This window comes from Bubalus bubalis, chromosome 8, assembly GCF_019923935.1.
Source record: "Bubalus bubalis isolate 160015118507 breed Murrah chromosome 8, NDDB_SH_1, whole genome shotgun sequence".
NCBI lineage: Eukaryota > Metazoa > Chordata > Mammalia > Artiodactyla > Bovidae > Bubalus > Bubalus bubalis.
In genome coordinates, this window is record NC_059164.1 from 26,508,634 (window position 1) to 26,532,305 (window position 23,672).

The 23,672-nt window shown below is 38.3% G+C and overlaps 1 protein-coding gene across 2 annotated transcripts in view; it reads left to right on the forward strand.

Annotated features, from left to right (window-relative positions):
• HDAC9 (histone deacetylase 9) overlaps positions 1-23,672 on the forward strand; it is a 1,051,976-nt gene that overhangs the window by 229,896 nt on the left and 798,408 nt on the right. Inside the window, exon 1 of one of the 2 annotated variants that reach the window (XM_044946509.2) lies at positions 2,458-3,385. The exons of the other annotated variant lie outside the window; for it this stretch is intronic. Coding sequence (XP_044802444.2) covers positions 3,370-3,385 — 16 coding nt within the window. The 5' untranslated portion in view covers positions 2,458-3,369. Of the gene's footprint in view, positions 1-2,457; positions 3,386-23,672 lie in introns of those variants that run through there. 2 annotated transcript variants of the gene reach the window in all.

Genomic DNA, 23,672 nt, shown 5'->3' on the forward strand with positions numbered 1-23,672 from the left:
CACGGTAATGAATCTTATTATTTGGGTACATCCCTCTTCTGATTTGCAGACAGCTTAATTTTTACATCTGATCTTTAGCCAATGCTAAAGACAGAGCAGAATTGAGTATTTGAGAGATTCTTCATTTGTCAATCTATTTCATCTCTGGTCTTTTCTGAATATCTTCAGAGAGTTTTTCATAGTAATTTTCCTTTGATTTTTTTAAAAAAACTAAATATTTCCTACTATAAAACCTTATGTTCATTTTGGAAAAATTAGAAAATGGTAAATAGAAAATAAAAACCCATATCCATGGGAATGTGAAGTCAGATAGGCCTTAGGAAGCATCACTATGAAGAAAGCTAGTGGAGGTGATGGAATTCCAGTTGAGCTATTTCAAATTCTAAAAGATGATGCTTTGAAAGTGCTGCACTCAATATGTCAGCAAATTTGGAAAACTCAGCAGTGGCCACAGGACTGGAAAAGGTCAGTTGTCATTCCAATCCCAAAGAAATGCCAAAGTAATGCCAAAGAATGCTCAACTACCACACAATTGCACTCATCTCACACGCTAGTAAAGTAATGCTCACAATCTCCAAGCCAGGCTTCAGCAATACGTGAACCATGAACTTCCAGATATTCAAGCTGGTTTTAGAAAGGGCAGAGGAACCAGAGATCAAATTGTCAACATCTGCTGGATCATCGAAAAAGCAAGAGAGTTCCAGAAAAACATCTATTTCTGCTTTATTGACTATGCCAAAGCCTTTGACTGTGTGGATCACAGCAAACTGTGGAAAATTCTGAAAGAAATGCGAATACCAGACTACCTGACCTGCCTCTTGAGAAACCTGTATGCAGGTCAGGAAGCAACAGTTAGAAATGGACACAGAAGAACAGACTGGTTACAAATAGGAAAAGGAGTACGTCAAGGCAGCATATTGTCACCCTGCTTATTTAACTTATTTGCAGAGTACATCACAAGAAATGCTGGGCTGGATGAAGCACAAGCTGGAATCAAGATTGTCAGGAGAAATATCAATAACCTCAGATTTGTAGATGACACCACCCTTATCGCAGAAAGTGAAGAAGAACTAAAGAGCCTCTTGATGAAAGTGAAAGAAGAGAGTGAAAAAGTTAGCTTAAAACTCAATATTCAGAAAATGAAGATTATGGCATCTGGTCCCATCACTTCATGGGAAATGGGGAAACAGTGGAAACAGTGGCTGACTTTATTTTTCTGGACTCCAAAATCACTGCGGATAGTGATTGCAGCCATGAAATTAAAAGATGCTTACTCCTTGGAAGGAAAGTATGACCAACCTAGAAAGCATGTTAAAAAGCAGAGACATTACTTTGCCAACAAAGGTCCGTCTAGTCAAGGCTATAATTTTTCCAGTAGTCATGTATGGATGTGAGAGTTGGGCTATAAAGAAAGGTGAGTGCAGAAGAATTGGTGCTTTTGAACTGTCGTGTTGGAGAAGACTCTTGAGAGTCCCTTGGACTGCAAGGAGATCCAACCAGTCCATCCTAAAGGAGATCAGTCCTGGGTGTTCATTGGAGGGACTGATGTTCAAGCTGAAGCTGAAACTCCAATACTTTGGCCACCTGATGCGGAGAGCTGACTCATTTGAAAAGACCCTGATGCTAGGAAAGATTGAGGACAGGAGGAGAAGGGGATGACAGAGAACGAGACGGTTTTATGGCATCACCGACACAATGGACATGGGTTTGGGTGGACTCTGGGCGTTGGTGATGCACAGGGAGGCCTGGCTTACTGCGGTTCATGGGGTCGCAGAGTTGGACACGACTGAGCGACTGACCTGAACTGAACTGATCCATGGAAAATTCCTGTTAACACATTGGCAGCTACTCCAGAGTCTATTCTATATCATTCATCCATAATTGTGTTTTACAAGGTGAGATCAAAGTCTTGTCACCTGCACGTTATATTGAATATCGTATCTTTGATATATCATATTTTGTAAATGTCATTACAGTATTTTTTATTGAGCAACAAATACCTAGGGCAGAGATCAAGTCAGCCTGCACACAAATTTTATGTAATCTGAAAGGGTTTTGCCAGTATTTGATAAAGAAGATTTACATAAAAATCTGGTTATTTATTTTATCTTAAAAGATGGGAAGCCCTGCAGTGTGAAAGTCTGCTTGCCCACAGTTAGTGGGAGCCAGTGATGGCTCTGATGATTCTCAGGTGACAGTGTTTTTATATGTTGCAATCTTTTGAAGTTGGATCAACATATAAAAGTAAGAATGGCATTGAAACATGTATAATATCATGTATGAAACGAGTCGCCAGTCCAGGTTCAATGCGCAATACTGGATGCTTGGGGCTGGTGCACTGGGACAACCCTGAGGGATGGTATGGGGAGGGAGGAGGGAGGAGGGTTCAGGATGGAGAACACATGTATACCTGTGGTGGATTCATTTCGATATTTGGCAAAACTAATGCAATATTGTAAATTAAAAAAAAAAAGACTACAGTAACAAAATAGTGTGATACTGGCATAAAAACAGACATACAGACTAATGGAATAGAATAGAGAGCCAAGAAAACAAATCCTTATGTCAATTGATCTCTGGCTAATGTGCCAAGATCATTAAATGGGAAAAAGAATGTCTCCTCAACAAATGATGCTGGGAAAAAAAATGTCTTAAGTCCTACATTTTCTTCTCACTTATTGCAGATATTTCACCTGGAAAACTGTTTACAGCTTCCTCAGAGGACTTTTTATTTTCCCTCATCCATAGGCATATATCTACTGCTTTATCCTATGTTTTAACTGCTAAACTCTAGAGGAAGAGAATCACCCAGGCCAGGGCCCCACACTGTGAAAGTATCTATATCCAGTAAACTGTCTCCATTCCAGGATAGAATAATTTATCAACAAATGAAACATCAGCTACTTCCCACTTGTCCTCTGATTGCATTAAAATCACTCCCTTTCCCACCCAACTGATGGAGTTTGCATAGATGTGCAGCTGACACACATTCTATCTCCACCTCCTCCTCTGCATTTTGTTGAATCACTGGTTTTAGTAGTCTGTTAGGCTTCTTATTAATACTAATAAAATGTTCATTCATTAACTTTCTCATGCCTATGAACTAGATAGAACTAGATACCTTCACTGTCTTTCCCCTTGAATTATGCAGTTTTTATAAAGTCATGCTGTAGCAGGAAAGTAAGCTAGAAAACTGATTTTGTGTCTGTAGCATCAGGTACTATTTAACCAGTGGGAGGGACTGATAAAATTAGCAAGTTGACTAACCACTTCCCTTCCTTGTGGCTCTTTAATATTATAACCGATACAGAAAAGTTCAGAAGAACTGGGCTAGTTTTTGAAACCACAGTACATTTTGGCAAAGAGGGAATGCATAACAGAACGGGTAAGTTTCTTTCCTTTAATCCTGTACGACTGTGAAAAGGATATTGGGGCAGAAGTTTTAAAGTTTGATCATGCAGATGGTCTTTAGTAATTTGTGGACTGTGGAAAGATAAACTTCTTACAAGGAGGGAAGCAAAAGCTTTTCCCATCAGCAACTGTAGCTCTAACAACAGCAAACATCTGAGTGAGCAACTGATTCAATTCTGGGGATGTTTTTATTCTTTTTGACAGACAAAACTAAAATATACTGAGGGGAGGATTCTCGTATTCATAAAAATCTTGACGAATAAGTTCCTGCACTCTTAGTTCTTGAAATCCTGACTTTAAAACTGTCAGCAGAAGCATTGACTTACTGAACTCAAATGTCCTTCTGGATCCTGAAACAGCTTAAGTTCTTAGGTTATCTTTTCTGTGATTGAACTGTTTATTGCTTTTAACTTTTAGTATGGTGAATCTCAAACACAAACAAAAGTAGAGTGAACAGTGCATAGATTCCCCAGGCAGCTCTCATAGCTTTTAGAGTTATGAAGTCAGAACCCACGGAGTTTCATCCATACCTCTGTGTCACTTTAGTCTGGTTGAATTGCAGTATTTGAAATGTGCCTATTGTGAATGTTAAATGAAAGGGGCCGAGAATCTCCTAAAGGCTCATACCAGCTGAGTAATGTAATTTTTAGAGAAATATTATTGTAGAAATTCAGTTATGAATCAGAGAAAGCAAACCAATTTCCCAGTGGCTGCTTTACCAGTGGAAGTGGGAGTAGAGGATAATAGTTCAGATCATCGACTATGGAGCCAGGCTAGGGTCAAATTTTAATTCCATTGCAATTCAGTGTACTCGTGGAAGTTTCACAGTGTTTATATGCCTCAGTTCCCTCACTTGACAAATGAAGATAATAGGATAATAGTAGTACTGATTTTTCCAGGTTAGGAGACAATGAGGCAATGCCTATTAAGCTTTGCAAATTGCTGAGAGCAGAGAGTACTCGATGTAGGTTAGTAGCTGTACCCCACAGCTAGTTGCTTAAAAGCTCCAAGAGTTGGTGATGGACAGGGAAGCCTGGCATGCTGCAGTCCATGGGGTGGCAAAGGGTCGGACACAACTGAGCGACTAAACTGACTGAACTGAGTAGGAATGAGATTCATTCAAATAGGAAGCAAACATGTTTGAAGATACTTGGTTGTCTTCTGACTATTGTTTTTCTCCTGGTTATTTTGTGATGTGAGTCTAAGAAAAAGTCTCCACTAAGATCTCTTTCTTGCTCCTGGGTCCAGAAAAACCTTCAACACCAACTCATGAGTTAGTTATCTCTGAAATGAGTGTCAGAACTGGTCTTGTCCATCCTCTCACTTTGTAGATGTGGGAGTAAAAATTTGTCTAAGCTCACAGACCAAGGAGTTGTCCATCTGAGGGAAGAGTCATAGGCTTCTCTACTCCCTGCAAGGGGGTGTGTGGTAGTTGGGTTTAGGCAGCCCTGCTGGGCCTGGGAGGCCACCTCACATCCAGGCTCTTGTTCTTTCCTCTCAGTGACAGAGCTCTCCAGGCTTACCTCTGCCTTCTAGGGCCACAGGTTGTCCCGATAATTTTTCATTAGTAATGAGGATGGAAAAGGTCTAATGGTGACAAATGGGGTGGTGAGGACCTTCCCTACTCTCTTACTTCTCCATAGTATTCACACAGATACTGATGGCTGCTATTTACTGAGCATTTATTATGTACTTGATAATGCTCTGGGTGGTATTTTCAAAGATAACATATAGATAAGGGACATGAGGCACAGAGGGATTAAGAAATTTACTCTGATTACCCAGGGAATAGGCGACAATCAGGATTTTGTTCAGTTCTGTCTGACTTAACCAAGTCTTAGAGCATTTGTCCATAAGGAATCAGTTTGTTTATACACGTGCAGTCAAAACGCATCCACAGTTTGGATTGTAGCTTTCCTGAAAGTGAAAGTCATCAATAATCCTTTAAAACAAGTTGAATGGAAAAGCTTTTGTGTAGCAATAGTTTTCTTTTTCCAACAGTGAATTTTCATAATGCTCAATCATAAGCTGGAAATTTGTCAGGAACCTTGACAAATACAGAGGCTAGTAGGGGTTGGGGGGGGAGGCATAGAGTTACCACCATAATGAAGTAAATATTGAACTGAGAAGGTAAAAAAAGAAATGATCTTTTAGTAAATTAACCATGCCTCAGTGGTGGATTTTGTTTAAGGCCATTTGTCTCTCTTGAGTTTTTGTAAACGATGGGTGAAATTCATCTAAGTCAATTTTTGAGAACATGCAGTGCTGTTGTAAAACAAATGATAAACAATGATGCGCTACAGAAATAGAAGTTGGCCGAATCTTCTGGGAGGTGCTGTAGAGAACTGGGACATGCACAGTCAGACATTTTAGAAACCTGGAATTAACTTTCAGTGCTTTTTCTTTTAGATTACTGGTACAACTGTAAAAATAGAACCAAACGTGTGAATGAAGGGAGAGGTTAATTTCGCAACTTGGGAGAATATTTTTTCCCTTCAGTGGAGTAATAGTGTTTAAACAAAATTTCCTTCACTGAAAGGGACGCTGTCTGGAACTTCAAACTAAAAAGGAAAACATCAGATATAGAATGATCGACTTCTCAGGCAATTGGATACATTCAGCAATCTTTCATCTTTACTTTTATCTTTCCTTCATTGACTACAGTACTTTTGTCATCTTGATAGAATTAGCCAAGAATTCCTTTAGAAGCATTGGAAGAGATTTGAAATCTTGCCATCTTTTTGCAGAGAAGTGGGAGGATAAATGGAGTTGAGGCTGCCAGTGGTGGAGGGAGTGAAGTGGGAAGCATCATTGTTATAAAGCATCCTTGGATTCTTAAGCCTTTGAGAAAGCAAAAATGCAATTTAGTAATGGTGATTGCAAATCATTCTTTCCATTAACTGTTTGTGTATGTTTTCCCTGTAATGTCTTTATCTTATCTTATAAGAACACAGGATTTACAGCTAGAAGAGTAGAATTCAGGGTTGGAAATTTTCATATCCATCTATGGTTAAAAACAGGTTCAGAATTGCTATTTAGCTTGATGCACTAATGTAATTTCTTTTTCTTTTTCAAAAAAAATTATTTTGTATTGGGGTATAGCCTGATTACCAAGCAACATCGTGATAGTTTCAGGTGAACAGCGAAGGGACTCAACCATACATACACATGTATCCATTCTCCCTGAAACTGCCTTCCCATCCAGGCTGCCACATAACATTGAGCAGAGTTACATTGAGCAGAGTTCCATGTGCTATATGGTAGGTCACTGTTGGTTACCCATTTTAAATATAGCAGTGTACATGTCCATCCCAAACTCCCTGACTGTCCTTAGAAAGACATTCACAGACTTAGAGAATGCATTGACATAACTTCTGATGGGCTTAGTCACTGCCACCAGGTGACCGACTAGCAGTGCTTCCATGCACCCAGATTCTCCATGTCTATCCTAACATTTAACATTTGTCCTGTTTTTATGTCACCAATGTTTGGGGATTAAATGCTTAATTAAAAGTCTTAAGTAACTAAAGCGTTACTTTTCCTTGAAATTAATTCTCTCCTTTTTGTTCTTTTAGTCATTTAGTCACAATTTTTTAGTGTCACTTGCCTTGAAGTTTCAGAAAACAATAATCACAACTCCTACCCTCAGAAGGTTTATAGACCAGTGGGTGAAACACAGTTGTAGGATGTGAGTGAAGCTATAGTTCATAAAATGTTTTCTGTGTTCCGTAGGCCAGCTACATCAGGGAAGGCAGTTTGTGTGTGTGGATAAGAGAGAAGAAAGTTATGGTTCGAATCCTGTTACTCTCTGATTTGGGGGTATCTTACTGACTTTCCTAAACCTCGATTTCTTTACCTGCAAAATGATACAAGCTCATAGGAGTGGCCTATAAATCATTTGTTATAATACATGTTAAATATTTATATAACATGTTGTAATATAATTTGGAGGATCATGGGAAGCCTCTCTTAAAAAAAGGTTCACTTTAAGATGAGCCTGAATGACAGAAAGATCCTTCTCATCACAGGCGAGCTGCATTTGCCAGAGTGGTAAAGAATTTAGCCTCTCTGAGAAAGAGATTAAAGGCCAGTATGGTTGAAATATGTAAAAAAGGGAAAGTTGCTTGGAAGTGTAAGCAGAAGAGTCCAGAACGTGCAGGGCCCAGTAGGTCATGGTAGGGAGGTTGCATATTATTCTAAGTGCAATTAGAAGTGATTGAAAGTTTACACAGGAAGTAACATGATCTGAATACTATTTTTAAATTACACAGTAGAGAACACATTCTCAAGAAACAAGATTAATACACATGAAAAGAAATTAGAAGGCCATTAGAGTAGCCTAGTCCAGAAATGATGGTAGCCTGGAAGAAGTAGTGCCAGTGGACAGAGTTGAGAGATCCAATATAATCAATAGGATTTGATAAAGGATTGGATGTGGGATGTGAAAGTAGGAGTGAGAAAAATAATAATCATAATTCTGTGGCATGAGCAGCTGGATCAACGGAGCTGTCATGTATGAATGTGGGGCAGATTGGAAGAAGAGCAGTCTTGGACATCTCAATTGAAATGCTTTTGAAAGATTCGAGGCAGCATGTCAAGTAGGCAGTTGATGGCATGAAGATGGTATGTGATGCCATAGAAATAGATATGATCACCTAAGAAGATGGTAAGAAGTGAGAAAAGCTGAGGGCCCAGAACTTAACCATGGGAAACTCCAAAATTTAAAAGACAGAGGAAAAATAGACAGTAAAGCAGATGAATACATAGTAGTTAGACAAAACAGAAAGCCAGAAGGCATAGAATATTCAGGAGGAATGAACTGTTACCCACATGAGTGAAAACTGCTCAGTTGTGTTCGAATCTCTGCGACCCCATGGACTGTAGCCTTCCAGGCTCCTCTGTCCACGGAATTCTCCAGGCAAGAATACTAAAGTAGATAGCCATTCCCTTCTCTCTGGGTTGGGGATCTTCCCAACCCAGGGATTGAACCCAGGTCTCGCCCATTGCAGGCAGATTCTTTACTATCCAAGACACCAGGGAAGCCCCCATATCCAGTGCTAATTTAAAGCTAATAAATTATCAAAAAATATCATGGAATTTAGTAATGTGGAGCTAATTGACATACAATAAATTGAATATTTAATTTCTTTAAAATGTAATTGCATTTTGACATGTTGGCTAATCAATTTTACTATTGACTAATTCAATAAGTACATAAGATTTAAGAATCATGTTATTAAAAGTCATGTTATTCTCCTAAGTAGCAGTAAATAAATTTATTCTTAATTATATTTAACTATTTATGCCAGTCTGAATTTATCTCCCCTATAGTGTAAATTGCTTGAAGTCTGCACTTTCTTCATATTTGTATTTTCAGTGTCAAGGCGGCTAGGTATTGTTGCTGAGGGCATCTCTTATGGGTGTCATTCACAGAGGTGGTTCTCAACTATGGACAATTTTATACTGAGGGGATATCTGGCAATGTCTGGAGACATTTTTGAATGTTACCTTTGGGGCAAAATATGCTACTAGCTTCTGGTGGGAAGAGGCCAAGGATGCTGCTAAATATCCTCCAACCTACAGGGCACCTCACAAAACAAAGAATTATTTGGCCAAAAATGTCAATAGTGTAGAGGCTGAGAAACCTGATAAATTGACTATGATGTAATAGTCAATGCCCACCCTGAGGGGTTGGCAATCATAGTTTTTAAGGTTTTTTTGCAAACAAGTGGGGATCTTGTACTGTGTTTTTCATGGTATACCAATAAGTTGGTATAGTAAGTGATCTTTGAATTTCATATTGATCCTGAGACTTCGTAGAAAGAAATGAATCAATAAAAGTAAAGCACATTTGTATGAAGTGCCTCTGCAGAATTAATTTCTAACAGAATTTATCTATATGGTTAGAAGTAGAAGACAGTGCTCCACCCAATGGATGTTAAGACTTTTTACATCAGAGTCTGAACCTTTAAGTAGAGTTAGTTCCTATGTGAAAGTATATATTATGGAAGTTTTAATGTTAAAAAGTAATCTTGAAAGTTATTAGATATATTTTTTAAAAAACCTAAAAGGTCCCATCTCTTTCTTTAAAATGAAACATTTTGGCTTTCAGTATATTATATTATAGTTCATAAATCTAAAATTGTGTTGAAGTATGTATAAATATAATTAAACTACTAGGTACACATAACCAATTTAGGAAATTGAATATGACCATTATCAACGAATCCTCCTCTATGACTCCCCACCCCCTTTACCCACCTGAAAATAAACACAATTATTAAGTTTTGTTTATTGTTTCTTTAATTTGAATTAAAGTTTGATATATATATGCACCTAAAAAATATATGAAATTAGAGTTTTTTAAATGCTTATGTCTATAAAATTAAACCATTATCTTACAGCAGACACAAAAATCAACTCAAAATGGATTAAAGACTTAAAGCATAATACCTAAAGCCACAAAGCCCCTAGGAAATAATATAGAGAGAAAGCTTTATATTATTAGCCTATAGCAATGGTTTCTTGGATATGACACCAGAAGCACAGGCAACAAAAGCAAAAATAGACAAGTGGATCTACATCAAACTGAACAGCTTCTGCACAGCAAAGAAAACTGCCAACAGAGTAAAAAGACAACTTATGGAATGGGAGAAAATATTTGCAAGCTCTGATAAGGAGTTAATAGTCAACAAATATAAGGACCTCCTACAACTCAATAGCAAAAAACCAAGTGATCTGATTTTAAAGGACTTAGATATTTCTCCAAAGAAGAAATACAAAGGCTAGTGGGTATAAGGAAAGATGCTCACTGTTGCTAATTACCAAGAAAGCACAAATCAAAACAATGATACATCACCTCACAACTGTTAGATAGACGTTAAAAATGAAACAAAATAACAAGGGTTGATGGTGTTGTGAAGAGATTGGAATCCTTATGCACTATTGGTGGGAATGTAAAATGGTTCAGTTCAGTTCAGTAGCTCAGTCGTGTCCGACTCTTTGCAACCCCATGAATTGCAGCACACCAGGCCTCCCTGTCCATCACCAACTCCAGGACTTCACCCAAACTCATGTCCATCGAGTCGGTGATGCCATCCAGCCATCTCATCCTCTGTCGTCCCCTTCTCCAACTGCCCCCAATCCCTCCCAACATCAGAGTCTTTTCCAATGGGTCAACTCTTCGCATGAGGTGGCCAAAGTACTGGAGTTTCAGCTTTAGCATCAGTCCTTCCAGTGAACACCCAGGACTGATCTCCTTTAGGATGGACTAGTTGGATCTCCTTGCAGTCTGTGGGACTCTCAAGAGTCTTCTCCAACACCACAGTTCAAAAGCATCAATTCTTCGGCACTCAGCCTCCTTCACAGTCCAACTCGCACATCCATACATGACCACTGGAAAAACCATAGCCTTGACTAGACAGACCTTTGTTGGCAAAGTAATGTCTCTGCTTTTGAATATGCTATCTAGGTTGGTCATAACTTTCCTTCCAAGGAGTAAGCGTCTTTTAATTTCATGGCTGCAGTCACCATCTGCAGGGATTTTGGAGCCCCCAAAAATAAAGCTTGACACAATTTCCACTGTTTCCCCATCTATTTCCCATGAAGTGATGGGACCAGATGCCATGATCTTCGTTTTCTGAATGTTGAGCTTTAAGCCAACTTTTTACTCTCCTCTTTCACTTTCATCAAGAGGCTTTTTAGTTCTTCTTTACTTTCTGCTATAAGGGTGGTGTCATCTGCAAATCTGAGGTTATTGATATTTCTCCCGGCATCTTGATTCCAGCTTGTGCTTCTTCCAGCCCAGCATTTCTCATGATGTACTCTGCATATAATTTAAATAAGCAGGGTGACAATATACAGCCTTGATTTACTCCTTTTCCTATTTGGAACCAGTCTGTTGTTCCATGTCCAGTTCTAACTGTTGCTTCCTGACCTGCATACAGGTTTCTCAAGAGGCATGTTAGGTGCTCTGGTGTTCCCATCTCTTTCAGAATTTACCACAGTTTGCTGTTGTCCACACAGTCAAAGGCTTTGGCATAGTCAATAAAGCAGAAATAGATGTTTTTCTGGAACCCTCTTGCTTTTTCGATGATCCAGTGGATGTTGGCAGTTTGATCTCTGGTTCCTCTGCCTTTTCTAAAACCAGCTTGAACATCTGGAAGTTCACAGTTCACGTATTGCTGAAGCCTGGCTTGGAGAATTTTGAGCATTACTTTACTAATGTGAGAGATGAGTGCAATTGTGTGATAGTTTGAGCATGCTTTGGCATTGCCTTTCTTTGGGATTGGAATGAAAACTGACCTTTTCCAGTCCTGTGGCCACTGCTGAGTTTTCCAAATTTGCTGGCATATTGAGTACAGCAGTTTCACAGCATCATCTTCCAGGATTTGAAATAGCTCAACTGGAATTCCATCACCTCCACTAGCTTTGTTCGTAGTGATGCTTTCTAAGGCCTACTTGACTTCACATTCCAGGATGTCTGGCTTTAGGTGAAAGTGGTTCAGAGCTATCTAAAACAATATGGATGTTTCTCAAAAATTAAAAACTAGAACTAATATATGATTCAAGAATCCCATTTCTGAGTATTTATCCAAAAAAATTGAAATGATAACTCAATGGTATATTAGCACTCCTGTGTTCTTTGCATATTCAGTTCACAATAACCAAGAGGTAGAAATAACCTATATGTCCATTAACAGATGAGTGGATGATGTATAACATATATGCGATTGAATATTATTTAGCCAGAAAAAGAAGAAAATCCTGTTATATGTTACAACATGAATTAGCCTTGAGCACATTATGCTTAGTGAAATAAACTAGTCACAGAAGGACAAGTACTGCATGATTCCACTTTGGTGAGTTATCTAAATTAGTCAAACTCACAGTAAGAGAAAGCAAGAAATGGGGGTGGCCAGGGACTGGGGAAAGGTAAATGGTAAGTTGCTGTACAATGGATACTGAGTTTCAGTCATATAAGATGAAAAACTTCTAGTGATCTGATGTACAACACTATGCATATAGTGAACGATACTGTACTGTACTGTTATACTTAAAAAAATTAAGAGACTAGATCTCACTTTATATGTTTTTTTCACAATTAAAATATGTCTATGCCTATAGGATGTATTGACAAGGGAAAGAGTGGTAAGAATAAAACAAAGTCAAGAACTGTTTGAGAAATGTAGGTATATGGCCGTGAGGCCTTGCACCGAGGTTGAGAACAGTGGTACTGTTAGAAAAGGGTAGACATCTTTTGTGATTTGTCTGCATTCATGGATAAAGGATGAGCCTAAGATCAAAATGACTGTTTTAAACATGGTGGTAGAATGGAGGTTTTATTAACAGAAGCACAGAAAGAGACAGGGGACAAGAAGCATACAGAGTGAGATTGATTTTGTACTCTGTGTCTTCCTTCAAGAAGATCGAAGTACTGTGTTCATTATCTGGACCTCTCTTTGCCATGGCAACAGGACATCTAAGAGTTTGCTCTTTCAGAGCAGTTCCAGATAGGGATGTAGTCTTTGTTGAGATGGCTGAACTGGAGATGAATATTTTAGAGTCTTCAGTGGAAGCCACATGAAATGAAGAAAAGTAGGGACAAAAGAGACTCTATGCTTGGGGAATGCCCATAGGTAATGGTGGGATTAAAAAAAAAACAAAAAAAAACCGAACTTTTTCTTTTGCTTTTTGCTTACTTTTGTTTTAAAATCCTTTATCAACTTATTTCTATTCCATATGCTTTCTGTTTCTGTCCTTGCAATATGCACTATTGTAGCAGATTAGCATTCAAAGCTAAGTTGGATTCTTGTGACTATAATAAATATGACATCATTTGATTCGGAATTTTTATATTACATCAAACAAGTTTTTGACCCTGGTTAAAAAGGAGTGTGATTTATTGGAAGAAGTAGAAGTGGCATCAGTGCTGGGTAAAATTGTGACATCATTAATGTTGTTTTGAGGCTGGCATTCCCCTTTTTGTGAGTTTCTTTTTTTTTTTTAATTTTATTTTATTTTTAAACTTTACATAACTGTATTAGTTTTGCCAAATATCAAAATGAATCCACCACAGGTATACATGTGTTCCCCATCCTGAACCCTCCTCCCTCCTCCCTCCCCATTCCATCCCTCTGGGTCTTCCCAGTGCACCAGCCCCAAGCATCCAGTATCGTGCTTCGAACCTGGACTGGCAACTCGTTTCATACATGATATTTTACATGTTTCAATGCCATTCTCCCAAATCTTCCCACCCTCTCCCTCTCTGTGAGTTTCTTTGGTCCTAAATTTTTACCTCTTCAAAATAAGAGGTTGATCTAGATAATGAGTAAAATTATTTAAAGACATTTTTCTACCTTTTGGCTTTTCTCTTTTCATAAACCTTCTTTCCTACCTGTTAGGGCCTAGGCCTAAGGGATTTCACTCTGCTCTTTCCTCTCTTACACCAATTTAAATGTTGTCAGTTCTACATTCCCTTTCCTCAGAGGCCTGCTAGTTACTAATGCTGATGTGTCAAGTCTGCATTATTCACAGTAATTCACAATACACTATTATTGGCCTAATGTATTCACTCCCAGATGGCATCTTCACTGGGGGCTTCATGTCTGCACCTAAAGTGTTGCTTAATGTAGAACTGTTCAGGTACTGTGGCAGATGTAAGCCAAACAGGTCTATATTAATATTATTTATTTGTACAAGTACTTTTTTGGTCCATATTTATCTAACCTTTATCTACACAATGACAGAATATTTAAGAAAGACCTAAATTTTTACAACTTTCTTACCTGACATGATTTTTAGAAGAAAATTTTACTTTTACTTTTATAGTGGTTAACTTTCTTTTACCAACTTGTACTTGAATCAGTAAGCTTGGTTCTTAAATTAATTTTTATATTATCATATTCCTGCATGGGAAATGCTTAGGCATATGCTACAGCTTCTGAGTATTTTAACTATTTCCACGTGAGAAGTTATACAAACAGATAGTAAACCTGCTCTTTTAGATTTACCTATGTGAAAACTAAAGGACTTCCGAGGTGGCACAGTGGTAAAGAATCTGCTGGCAATGCAGGAGATGAGGGAGACTTCACCTGGTGGGCTACAGTCTGTGGGAGTTGCAAGGAGTCGGACATGACTGAAAACACACACATATAAGAAAACTAAAATTTTCTTTTTTGTGTTTATTTTTAATTGGAGGATAATTGCTTTACAGTATTGTGTTGGCTTCTGCCATACAACATGAATCAGCCACAAGTGTACATATGTCCCCTCCCTCATGAACTTACCCTTCCCACCCGATTCCACCCCTCTAATTTGTCACAGAGTACTGGGTTGAGCTCCCTGTGCCCAGATAGTGAGCACAGAAAACTAAAACTTATTCAACTAGAAAACTAAAATTTTGTTAAAAATATTATAACAAGACTTTTGTGATTTTGTAATAGGATCATGAATGAAAACACAGCAGTTAGGAGAAAATCTGTTTGGTTCAAAATGATGAGATTTGTAAACTTTTTTGGAGCCCTACTTTTCTTAAGTTTCCAAGTGCATAAAGATATTTATATAATTAAAATTCAGTTTATTATTAAAAACTGAATTAAGATGACAGTGAAAGATCAGCCTCAGGTATGTGACTCTGCATTTTAAAGTGGTATGTTTAATGTTTATGCAAAAGTAAGACTTTAAAAAAATTTTTATTTTAAAAAGTTATTAGCACCTTGGCTGTACACCTCCTAAGATTTATTTTTTAACACTGCATAAAATTTGAAGCATTTTTTTGCTTCTAATTTGACCTACTTAGAAAGGTTCTGATAATTCCAGTGTAATATATTCCCTCAGTTTTGTAACAGCCTTTGGGTAATGTATTGGAGAGGCAAGTAATCTCATCAAGAAGCGTAATGGACCCTATCACATTTCAAGATATATTTTTTTCTACTACTTCTGCTTCAGATTTAGTTCTGTGTTTAATGATACCACACTCTACTGGCAAGGATACTTTTCCAAGTAGTTTAACTCTGTTTGCATACAAATGGTGTTTTTGGTCTGGCTGGCATTGCAGATCTTTTCCTTGAAATGAGGTGACATAATTTGATTTTTTACAATCTGGGGGAAAAAAAAGAATTTGTTCATCTTGAGACGTTAGAGAAAAAAAGATTGTCACTGAATAAAATGCATGACTTGACACAATTCAGAAAATGGGTTGGTGCCAGCTAGAGAAAGCTAGGAGGAATTCTACCTGGTTGAAAAGTACAACTGATCTGGTAGTAAAGGAAAATCTCTTCAGGTGGCTCAGTGGGAAAGAATTTGCCTGCCAATGCAGGAGACATAAGAGATGCAGGTTCAATCCCTGGGTCGGGAATATCCCCTGGAGAAGGAAATGGCAACCCAATCCAGTATTCTTGCTTGGGAAATCCCATGGACATGGAGTCTGGGGGGCTAGTCCATGGGGTCACAAGCAGTCCAACACAACTGAGCGATTGAACATGCACCCTAAGGAAAATCTCTAGGATCAGTCATGTGGGGCTTTGTAATGGACAGGGAGGCTTCACAGAGGAAAGGATCCCAGTTCACCTTCACCTTAGCAAACACTTTCCCTTCTGAATTCCAGTGAACTACATGTTTTAGTCATAGATGTTAAAATTTGAAGGCTTCTCCAGAGACTCTCTTGACAAGTAAGATATTCTTTAGTATGTAAACTTTTACAGATAAAATACCTCAGGTCCTGAGAGATATTAAGCAACTTTCCCAGGAACTCACATATCACCACCCTAATATTTGATTCTTTTCTTCCTCCTGGTGCTGTCTGTCTCTAGATGCTATGCTGACTTTTCCAGGGAATATCAAGAATAGGATCTGATTTTAATAGGTAGAAGGCATCCTTCTATAAATATCAGATTTACTTTGACTTATCTATACCTTAGTGAAGAAACACAATGAAATCAAGGATGTTTTAAAAGTAAGTTGAGTAAACCACTACAAAAATATATTGAGTAATATATAAAATATTTTCTGTGCTAAGTAGAAGAAATCAGATTATAAAGCCATACATTAATTATATGTGAACGTTTTATTTTTTTTCCAAAATAAAACTAACATACCAGAAGAACAAATTGATTCTTTTTTTAGTAATACCTTAAGTAATAAATGCAGGTATAGATCTTAATAAGTACATATTTTCAAGTTCTTGAGCTACATACACCTCAAAACTATTCCAAGTAAACGTCTGTTGTTGTTTAGTCACTAAGTCATGTCTGACTCTTTGTGTAAGCTATATTAAAGCTAGGCAAAGCCTTTTCTTATCTATACTTGCCAAAAAAATTCCTGAAAATTTAGGAAAACAAGCATAATTTCATATATTTAAGTGACAAAAAATTACTTTTAGGAGAAACACAATCATTTTACTAATCGTTACAAGGTTAAAAGTTTAGTTGATCAGTTGTGTCCAACTATTGTGACCCCATGGACTGTTCTCTGTCCATGGGATTCTCCAGGCAAGGATACTGGAGTGGGTTGCCATTTCTTTCTCCAATGGTTACAAAACAGCAGTTAAAAACTCTGAAATCATGGATTCTAGTTAATATAATAAAGAACTGCTTGCAAAATTCTTTTCATGCCATGGTGAGAAAAATACTGTCAAGTAAAGAATTCAGCACAGTTAAATAATTTAATTTGGTCTTTTAGAGCAAGTTAAGAAGTTCAAACATTTTTGTCCTTTAGTTAAAAACACTTTTTCCTGCAATATAGTTTTTAAAAAATGAACTGTTTATTGCGTATTCATCCAAAGGCCATATCATACTCATTTTGTATAAAATTGCTTAAAGAAATATTCTCTCACACTAAATGTTCAGTTGAAACTTTCTAGATTCTCAACATAAGTATCAGAATAATTTAAAGTCACATTATCATGAGCTATTATCTAAGTGGATAGATATAATGTCTATAGACTCAAATGGAGCAAGTTAATTTAAGAATGGTAGCTGAAATTGTGTTTTATGATAGAACATGAAATTATCTTTAAATTTACAGTGAATATAATTATAGGAAAAAACAATCTAGACACATTAGATATTTTTTTTTTGCATGAAGTGATTTATTGTTCTATTTTATTCCAGAGATTTTAGTTTTCATTTAGTATCCCACTGAGAAAGTAGCTTAATTCTTTTTTTCATGTAACTAAGTATTTAAATGTAGAAAGAGACCAAAGCTTTGACCCCTGCATTTGAATTTATGTGTAAGTATATAAATACACAACAATAAACATGACTATGGAATACACTACCATGTTACCTTTATTTGTAACTCATAAAATACAAAATAAATCATAATAATTCTGCCCTCAGTGAGGAGTACCATTCCTTTCTCCTACTTCTCCACCAGGTACTCTTGTTCCATAATGAGGGTAAAAGAATGATGCAATGGAAAAAAGTCTACCTTGTTATTTAGATGTTCTCAGGTGATAAGGTCTTAGCACATCTATGTTTTCCTTTTCCTTCTCAACTGCCACAGAATTCAATACTTAGGAAGATGGATTTTGTACAAATCTCCTTTAGTATTTTTATGCATGTGCCTTTGACTAAGTGATTCAGTTTAATGTTTTGATGACTCTGAAGTCATATATGCAGGTCTCTGATATCTACAATATTCAGATATTAAGGACAGAGATGTCACCATCAGTCAACAGTTTCCTTAAGTGGAAATTTCTCTTCAACTTTAAGAGTCAAGTTGCAATTATGTAGACAATGTGCATGTGATTAATAATATTCCCTGGTCTGCTCGTTTGTTTACACTCTTGGGTCAGGGCTGCTGATTTTATACACTTAATTGCCACTTGTGACGTATGCCCATGTGCACAGTTCCCTAATAATGGTTCCGATGGGGACTCACTTGGCATATGTAATTTTTATGCATCATTTCAGTCAGCAAATGAGAAAAAATCCAGACACAGACAATGATAGCAAGTGTGTGTGTGTTTTTTTTTTTTTGATTAAGTCATTGCTAATGTGTGGTATGGTTGGAGCTGAGGATCTGGACATCATGGAAAGGGCATTGTTCTTGCAGCCAAGTTATCTGGGTTTTAACATCAACAATATCATTGACAAGCTAGGTGACATTTGCAAATGGAGTTTACCTTTCTGAGTCTTAATTTCTTATCTATAATGTTTACTTTATAAAGTAATAATGAAGGTAAAATGAAATACTTTATATAAAACTTTAGCCTAACCTTCCAGAAGATGTAGACAAATTGACTTTATGAGTCTTCATGTCCTCATCTACACTGTCCACTCTACAAGGTGGTCAGTTCAGGTCAGTTCAGTCACTCAGTCATATCCGACTCTTTGCGACCCCATGAATCACAGCACGCCAGGCCTCCCTGTCCATTACCAACTCCCAGAGTTCACCCAAACTCATGTCCATCGAGTCGGTGATGCCATCCAACCATCTCATCCTCTGTCGTCCCCTTCTCCTCCTGCCCCCAATCCCTCCCAACATCAGAGTCTTTTCCAATGAGTCAACTCTTCACATGAGGTGGCCAAAGTATTGGAGTTCCAGCTTTAGCATCAGTCCTTCCAAAGAACACCCAGGACAGATCTCCTTTAGAATGGACTGGTTGGATCTCCTTGCAGTCCAAGGGACTCTCAAGAGTCTTCCCCAGCACCACAGTTCAAAAGCATCAATTCTTCGGCACTTGGCTTTCTTAACAGTCCAACTCTCACATCCACAGATGACCACTGGAGAAACCATAGCCTTGACTAGACGGACCTTTGTTGGCAAAGTAATGTCTCTGCTTTTGAATATGCTGTCTAGGTTGGTTTTAACTTTCCTTCCAAGGAGTAAGCGTCTTTTAATTTCATGGCTGCAATCACCATCTGCAGTGATTTTGGAGCCCCCCAAAATAAAGTCTGACACTGTTTCCACTGTTTCCCCATCTATTTCCCATGAAGTGATGGGACCAGATGCCATGATCTTAGTTTTCTGAATGTTGAGCTTTAAGCCAACTTTTTCACTCTCCTCTTTCACTTTCATCAAGAGGCTTTTTAGTTCCTCTTCACTTTCTGCCATAAGGGTGGTGTCATCTGCAGATCTGAGGTTATTGATATTTCTCCTGGCAATCTTGATTCCAGCTTGTGCTTCATCCAGCCCAGCATTTCTCATGATGTACTCTGCATATAATTTAAATAAGCAGGGTGAAAATATACAGCCTTGACGTACTCCTTTTCCTATTTGGAACCAGTCTGTTGTTCCATGTCCAGTTCTAACTGTTGCTTCCTGACCTGCATACAGGTTACTCAAGAGGCATATCAGGTGCTCTGGTATTCCCATCTCTTGAAGAATTTTCCACAGTTTGCTGTGATCCACACAGTCAAAGGCTTTGACATAGTCAATAAAGCAGAAATAGATGTTTTTCTGGAACTCTGTTGCTTTTTCGATGATCCAACGGATGTTGGCAATTTGATCTCTGGTTCCTCTGCCTTTTCTAAAACCAGCTTGAACATCCGGAAGTTCACGGTTCACGTATTGCTAAAGCCTGGCTTGGAGAATCTTGAGCATGACTTTACTAGCGTGTGAGATGAGTGCAATTGTGCAGTAGTTTGAGCATTCTTTGGCATTGCCTTTCTTTGGGAATGGAATGAAAACTGACCTTTTCCAGTCCTGTAGCCACTGCTGATTTCACCAGATGCAGTAGGAAAAATGAGCCACTAAAGAGATAGTTAGTTTTTCACGAAAAGGACAGAACACAGGTTAATAATTAAGTGTGTGGTAATTTCATCCCTACTGTAACACAGTCAAGTAACTAGCATGATAAGCTGTTAAGTTTTCAGAAATGGGAGAAGGTTAGCTGTAAAGTGAGACCTAGATTCTTTTTGTTGAAAAGCATAAGCGTTGGAGTCTCTAGCAGAGGCAGCTTTTTTAATCCTTGTTTTTCAAAATCCTTTCTCCCTTGCTCCATGGAAATAAAATTGTAGGTGAGCACATGACTGACCATCTAGGGACTACACTCCTCATTCCCATTTATGTAGGTTTAACCATGTGATAAAATTCTTACGAATAGAATGTGAGTGATGTGTGTCACTTCTGGATCAGTGCTTTAAGATTTTTGTTTGTTACTCTCCGTGTTCTTTCTTTCTCTTGCTGGCTGGAACCTCAAATGGTTTTGATCCAGCTTCACCGACGTGTTGACAAAAGTGCTCTTCCAAACCATGTATTTTGAAGAACTATATCTAAACTTTAAGCTCAAGAAAGTGTGACTCCCCTTTTATTTTCACAGGTTTTCTGACCTATAAGCCAACAGAGAGACCTATAAGCCAATGGTAGTTATCAACAGCCATTTGAATGACATAAAGCTCTGCTCTATCACATAAAGGGTGAAGAGAAGCAAAGTTGCTGATCTTTAGGTGGGAGTTTAGTTGATGAGACGATAAGACATACATATAACACACCATGTGATGTAGAACAAATAGAAAGCAATGGCAATAATTGTTTTAAAGGTTCAGGAATGGGAGCTGGCACAATGGACTGGGATGATCAGGGAGGCTTGAAATCGGGGTGGAGTAAGGTACTTTCTGGGTTTTGAGAGACTGTTAGAGAAAGAAAAGTAATTTGAGCCAAGGTGAGTGGACTGAAAGACCATGATGTGTTTTAGTTTGGATTCATCTTAAGCCTGAGCAGGCCCTGAGGAAAGGAATCAATTTAAGTCCTTTATTTGAGAGAAGATTGTAGGAAACCTTGGAGAAGGCAATGGCACCCCACTCCAGTACTCTTGGCTAGAAAATCCCATGGACAGAGGAGCCTGGTAGGCTGCAGTCCATGGGGTCGCTAAGGGTCGGACCTGACTGAGCGACTTCACTTTCACTTTTCACTTTCATGCATTGGAGAAGGAAATGGCAACCCACTCCAGTGTTCTTGCTTGGAGAATCCCAGGGACGGGGGAGCCTGGTGGGCTGCCGTCTATGGGGTCGCACAGAGTCGGACACAACTGAAGCGACTTAGCAGTAGCAGCAGCAGTAGGAAACCTCCATAAGGGAAATGAATAAGGTAATAGGAAGTAACCCCCAAGATAATACGATATAAAGTAAGTTACTATCGTGAATAACTAAGGCTTAAATCTACCTGGAGAACTGAGGGAGACAGTGCACAGCATTTTCTTGAGAGATATTCCACCCAGGGGGCAGGGAGCAGAGGTATTTATATGCCAACTCGTGACCTTAGTCATTGACTTAGGGCTGCTGGACAGAACTTAAAGTGGATGTCAGAGTGTTATGGCCACTGGAAAATAAATACAGGTACAAGCAGTTGGAAATCAAAGTCTTACCAATAGATACTGCAGTGGTAAAGGCAAATAGGCATGGAGGCTTGTCAATAGCATCTGCTACAGCATGTTTTCAGATGCAGATCTGAGCGAAGCAGCTTTAGACATGTTCCCAAACTGTGTTTATGTGGTTCGAGGTAGCAGCATTTGTAAGACAATAAAAGATGATAGTGAGACAATGAAGTTGACTAGTAGATTCTAGTACTTCCACACACAGCTTTGGTCTCTATTCACATACTGTTCCGTTCATGCTACTGCTGAATACTTTTCTCAAACGCCTCTGATCGAGGCACTTCCCTGCTGACAACCTTTGGATGGATACCAATGCTGGTATGATTATAAGTCTTAACTTGAGTTAAATTCGAGACTTTCACAATCTTTTCAACTGTTTTTCTAGCTTCACCAATATTTTTCCATATAAATTCTTCAATCAGATTATTTACTCACAGTCCTCCTGGTATTATGGACATATGAAATACCTCCCACTTACTAGTCTTCATTTTCTCCATATCCACTTTAGCAGTCCTTTTGTTAGCCGTCTCTTGTGGTTGTATGAGCCAGGAGTGGCCTCATTCCTTATACCCACTGCACAGTTCACATTGTGACATGTCTTTTATTTAATTGGCATTGTTATTTCTCACCTGTATAATTAAATCTATCATGTGCTTATGTCTTGGCTTATAGCTGGATTGTATACTGTTTGAGGGAGATAGTTGTATCTTTTTTGAGGTGGAGGAATTTTGCTTTGAAACCCTAGTTTCTGAGTTCACATCTGGGTTCCACCATTTATGAGTTTTGTGTCCGTGGGAAAATAAGAGATGCTTCAGTCTGCATGGACGTTTACACTTATCAATCCACGAGAATAAAAAGACTGCACATTAGTGAAACTTCTGCCTGATACATATTAGAAAAGTCTCTTATGGTGAGAATCATCTTGAACATTTTTTAAGAAAATAATGATTATTATTTAGGGCCATTAAAAAAAGCCAAAATCCTTATTGTTATATTGTTATTTTCTCAAATTAAGTCCTTAGCCATTCTTAGACTCTAAAATAATTTCTAATGTTACAACATCATAACACAATCATAGTGATAGTTTAAGAACAGTAATCACATATGTAAAAGCAGCTTACTTATATCCTTCATGAGGGCTTCCCTTGTGGTTCAGCTGGTAAAGAATCTGCCTGCAATGTGGGAGACCTGGGTTCTATCCCTGGGTTGGGAAGATCCCCTGGAGAAGGGAACGGCTACCCACTCCAGTATTCTGGCCTCGAGAATTCCACGGACTGTATAGTCCATAGGGTCTCAAAGAGTCGGACACGACTGAGCAACTTTCATGTCACTACATCATTGGTGAACACCAGAGATCATTGTGGGAAAAGAATGCTTTGCATCTAAGATTCTTCATCTCACCAGGTATACTCTCTTGGTAATGAAAATACCTGAAGTCCAGCAAAAAGCAGAAGAGAAATATTTCAGAGACTAGCAAAATACATATATATGAAAATTTTACAAATAAGTTAGAATCTTTGTAAAAAGTTATCTCATGATTCTGAAAAGTGATAAATATTCTTTATGTATGAATTAACAGTTTCTCCAATTTAAATGAAAACTGCAGCACATTTTCTTAGTTTATTTTTACATTCCTGACCAGTTTAACATTTTAACAGTATTAGAAGGCAATTGCACCCCACTCCAGTACTCTTGCCTGGAAAATCCCATGGACGGAGGAGCCTGGTAGGCTGCAGTCTATGGGGTCGCGAAGAGTCGGACATGACTGAGCGACTTCACTTTGACTTTTCACTTTCATGCATTGGAGAAGGAAATGGCAACCCACTCCAGTATTCTTGCCTGGAGAATCCCAGGGACGGGGGAGCCTGGTGGGCTGCCGTCTATGGGATTGCACAGAGTCAGACACAACTGAAGAGACTTAGCAGCAGCAGCAGCAGAACCA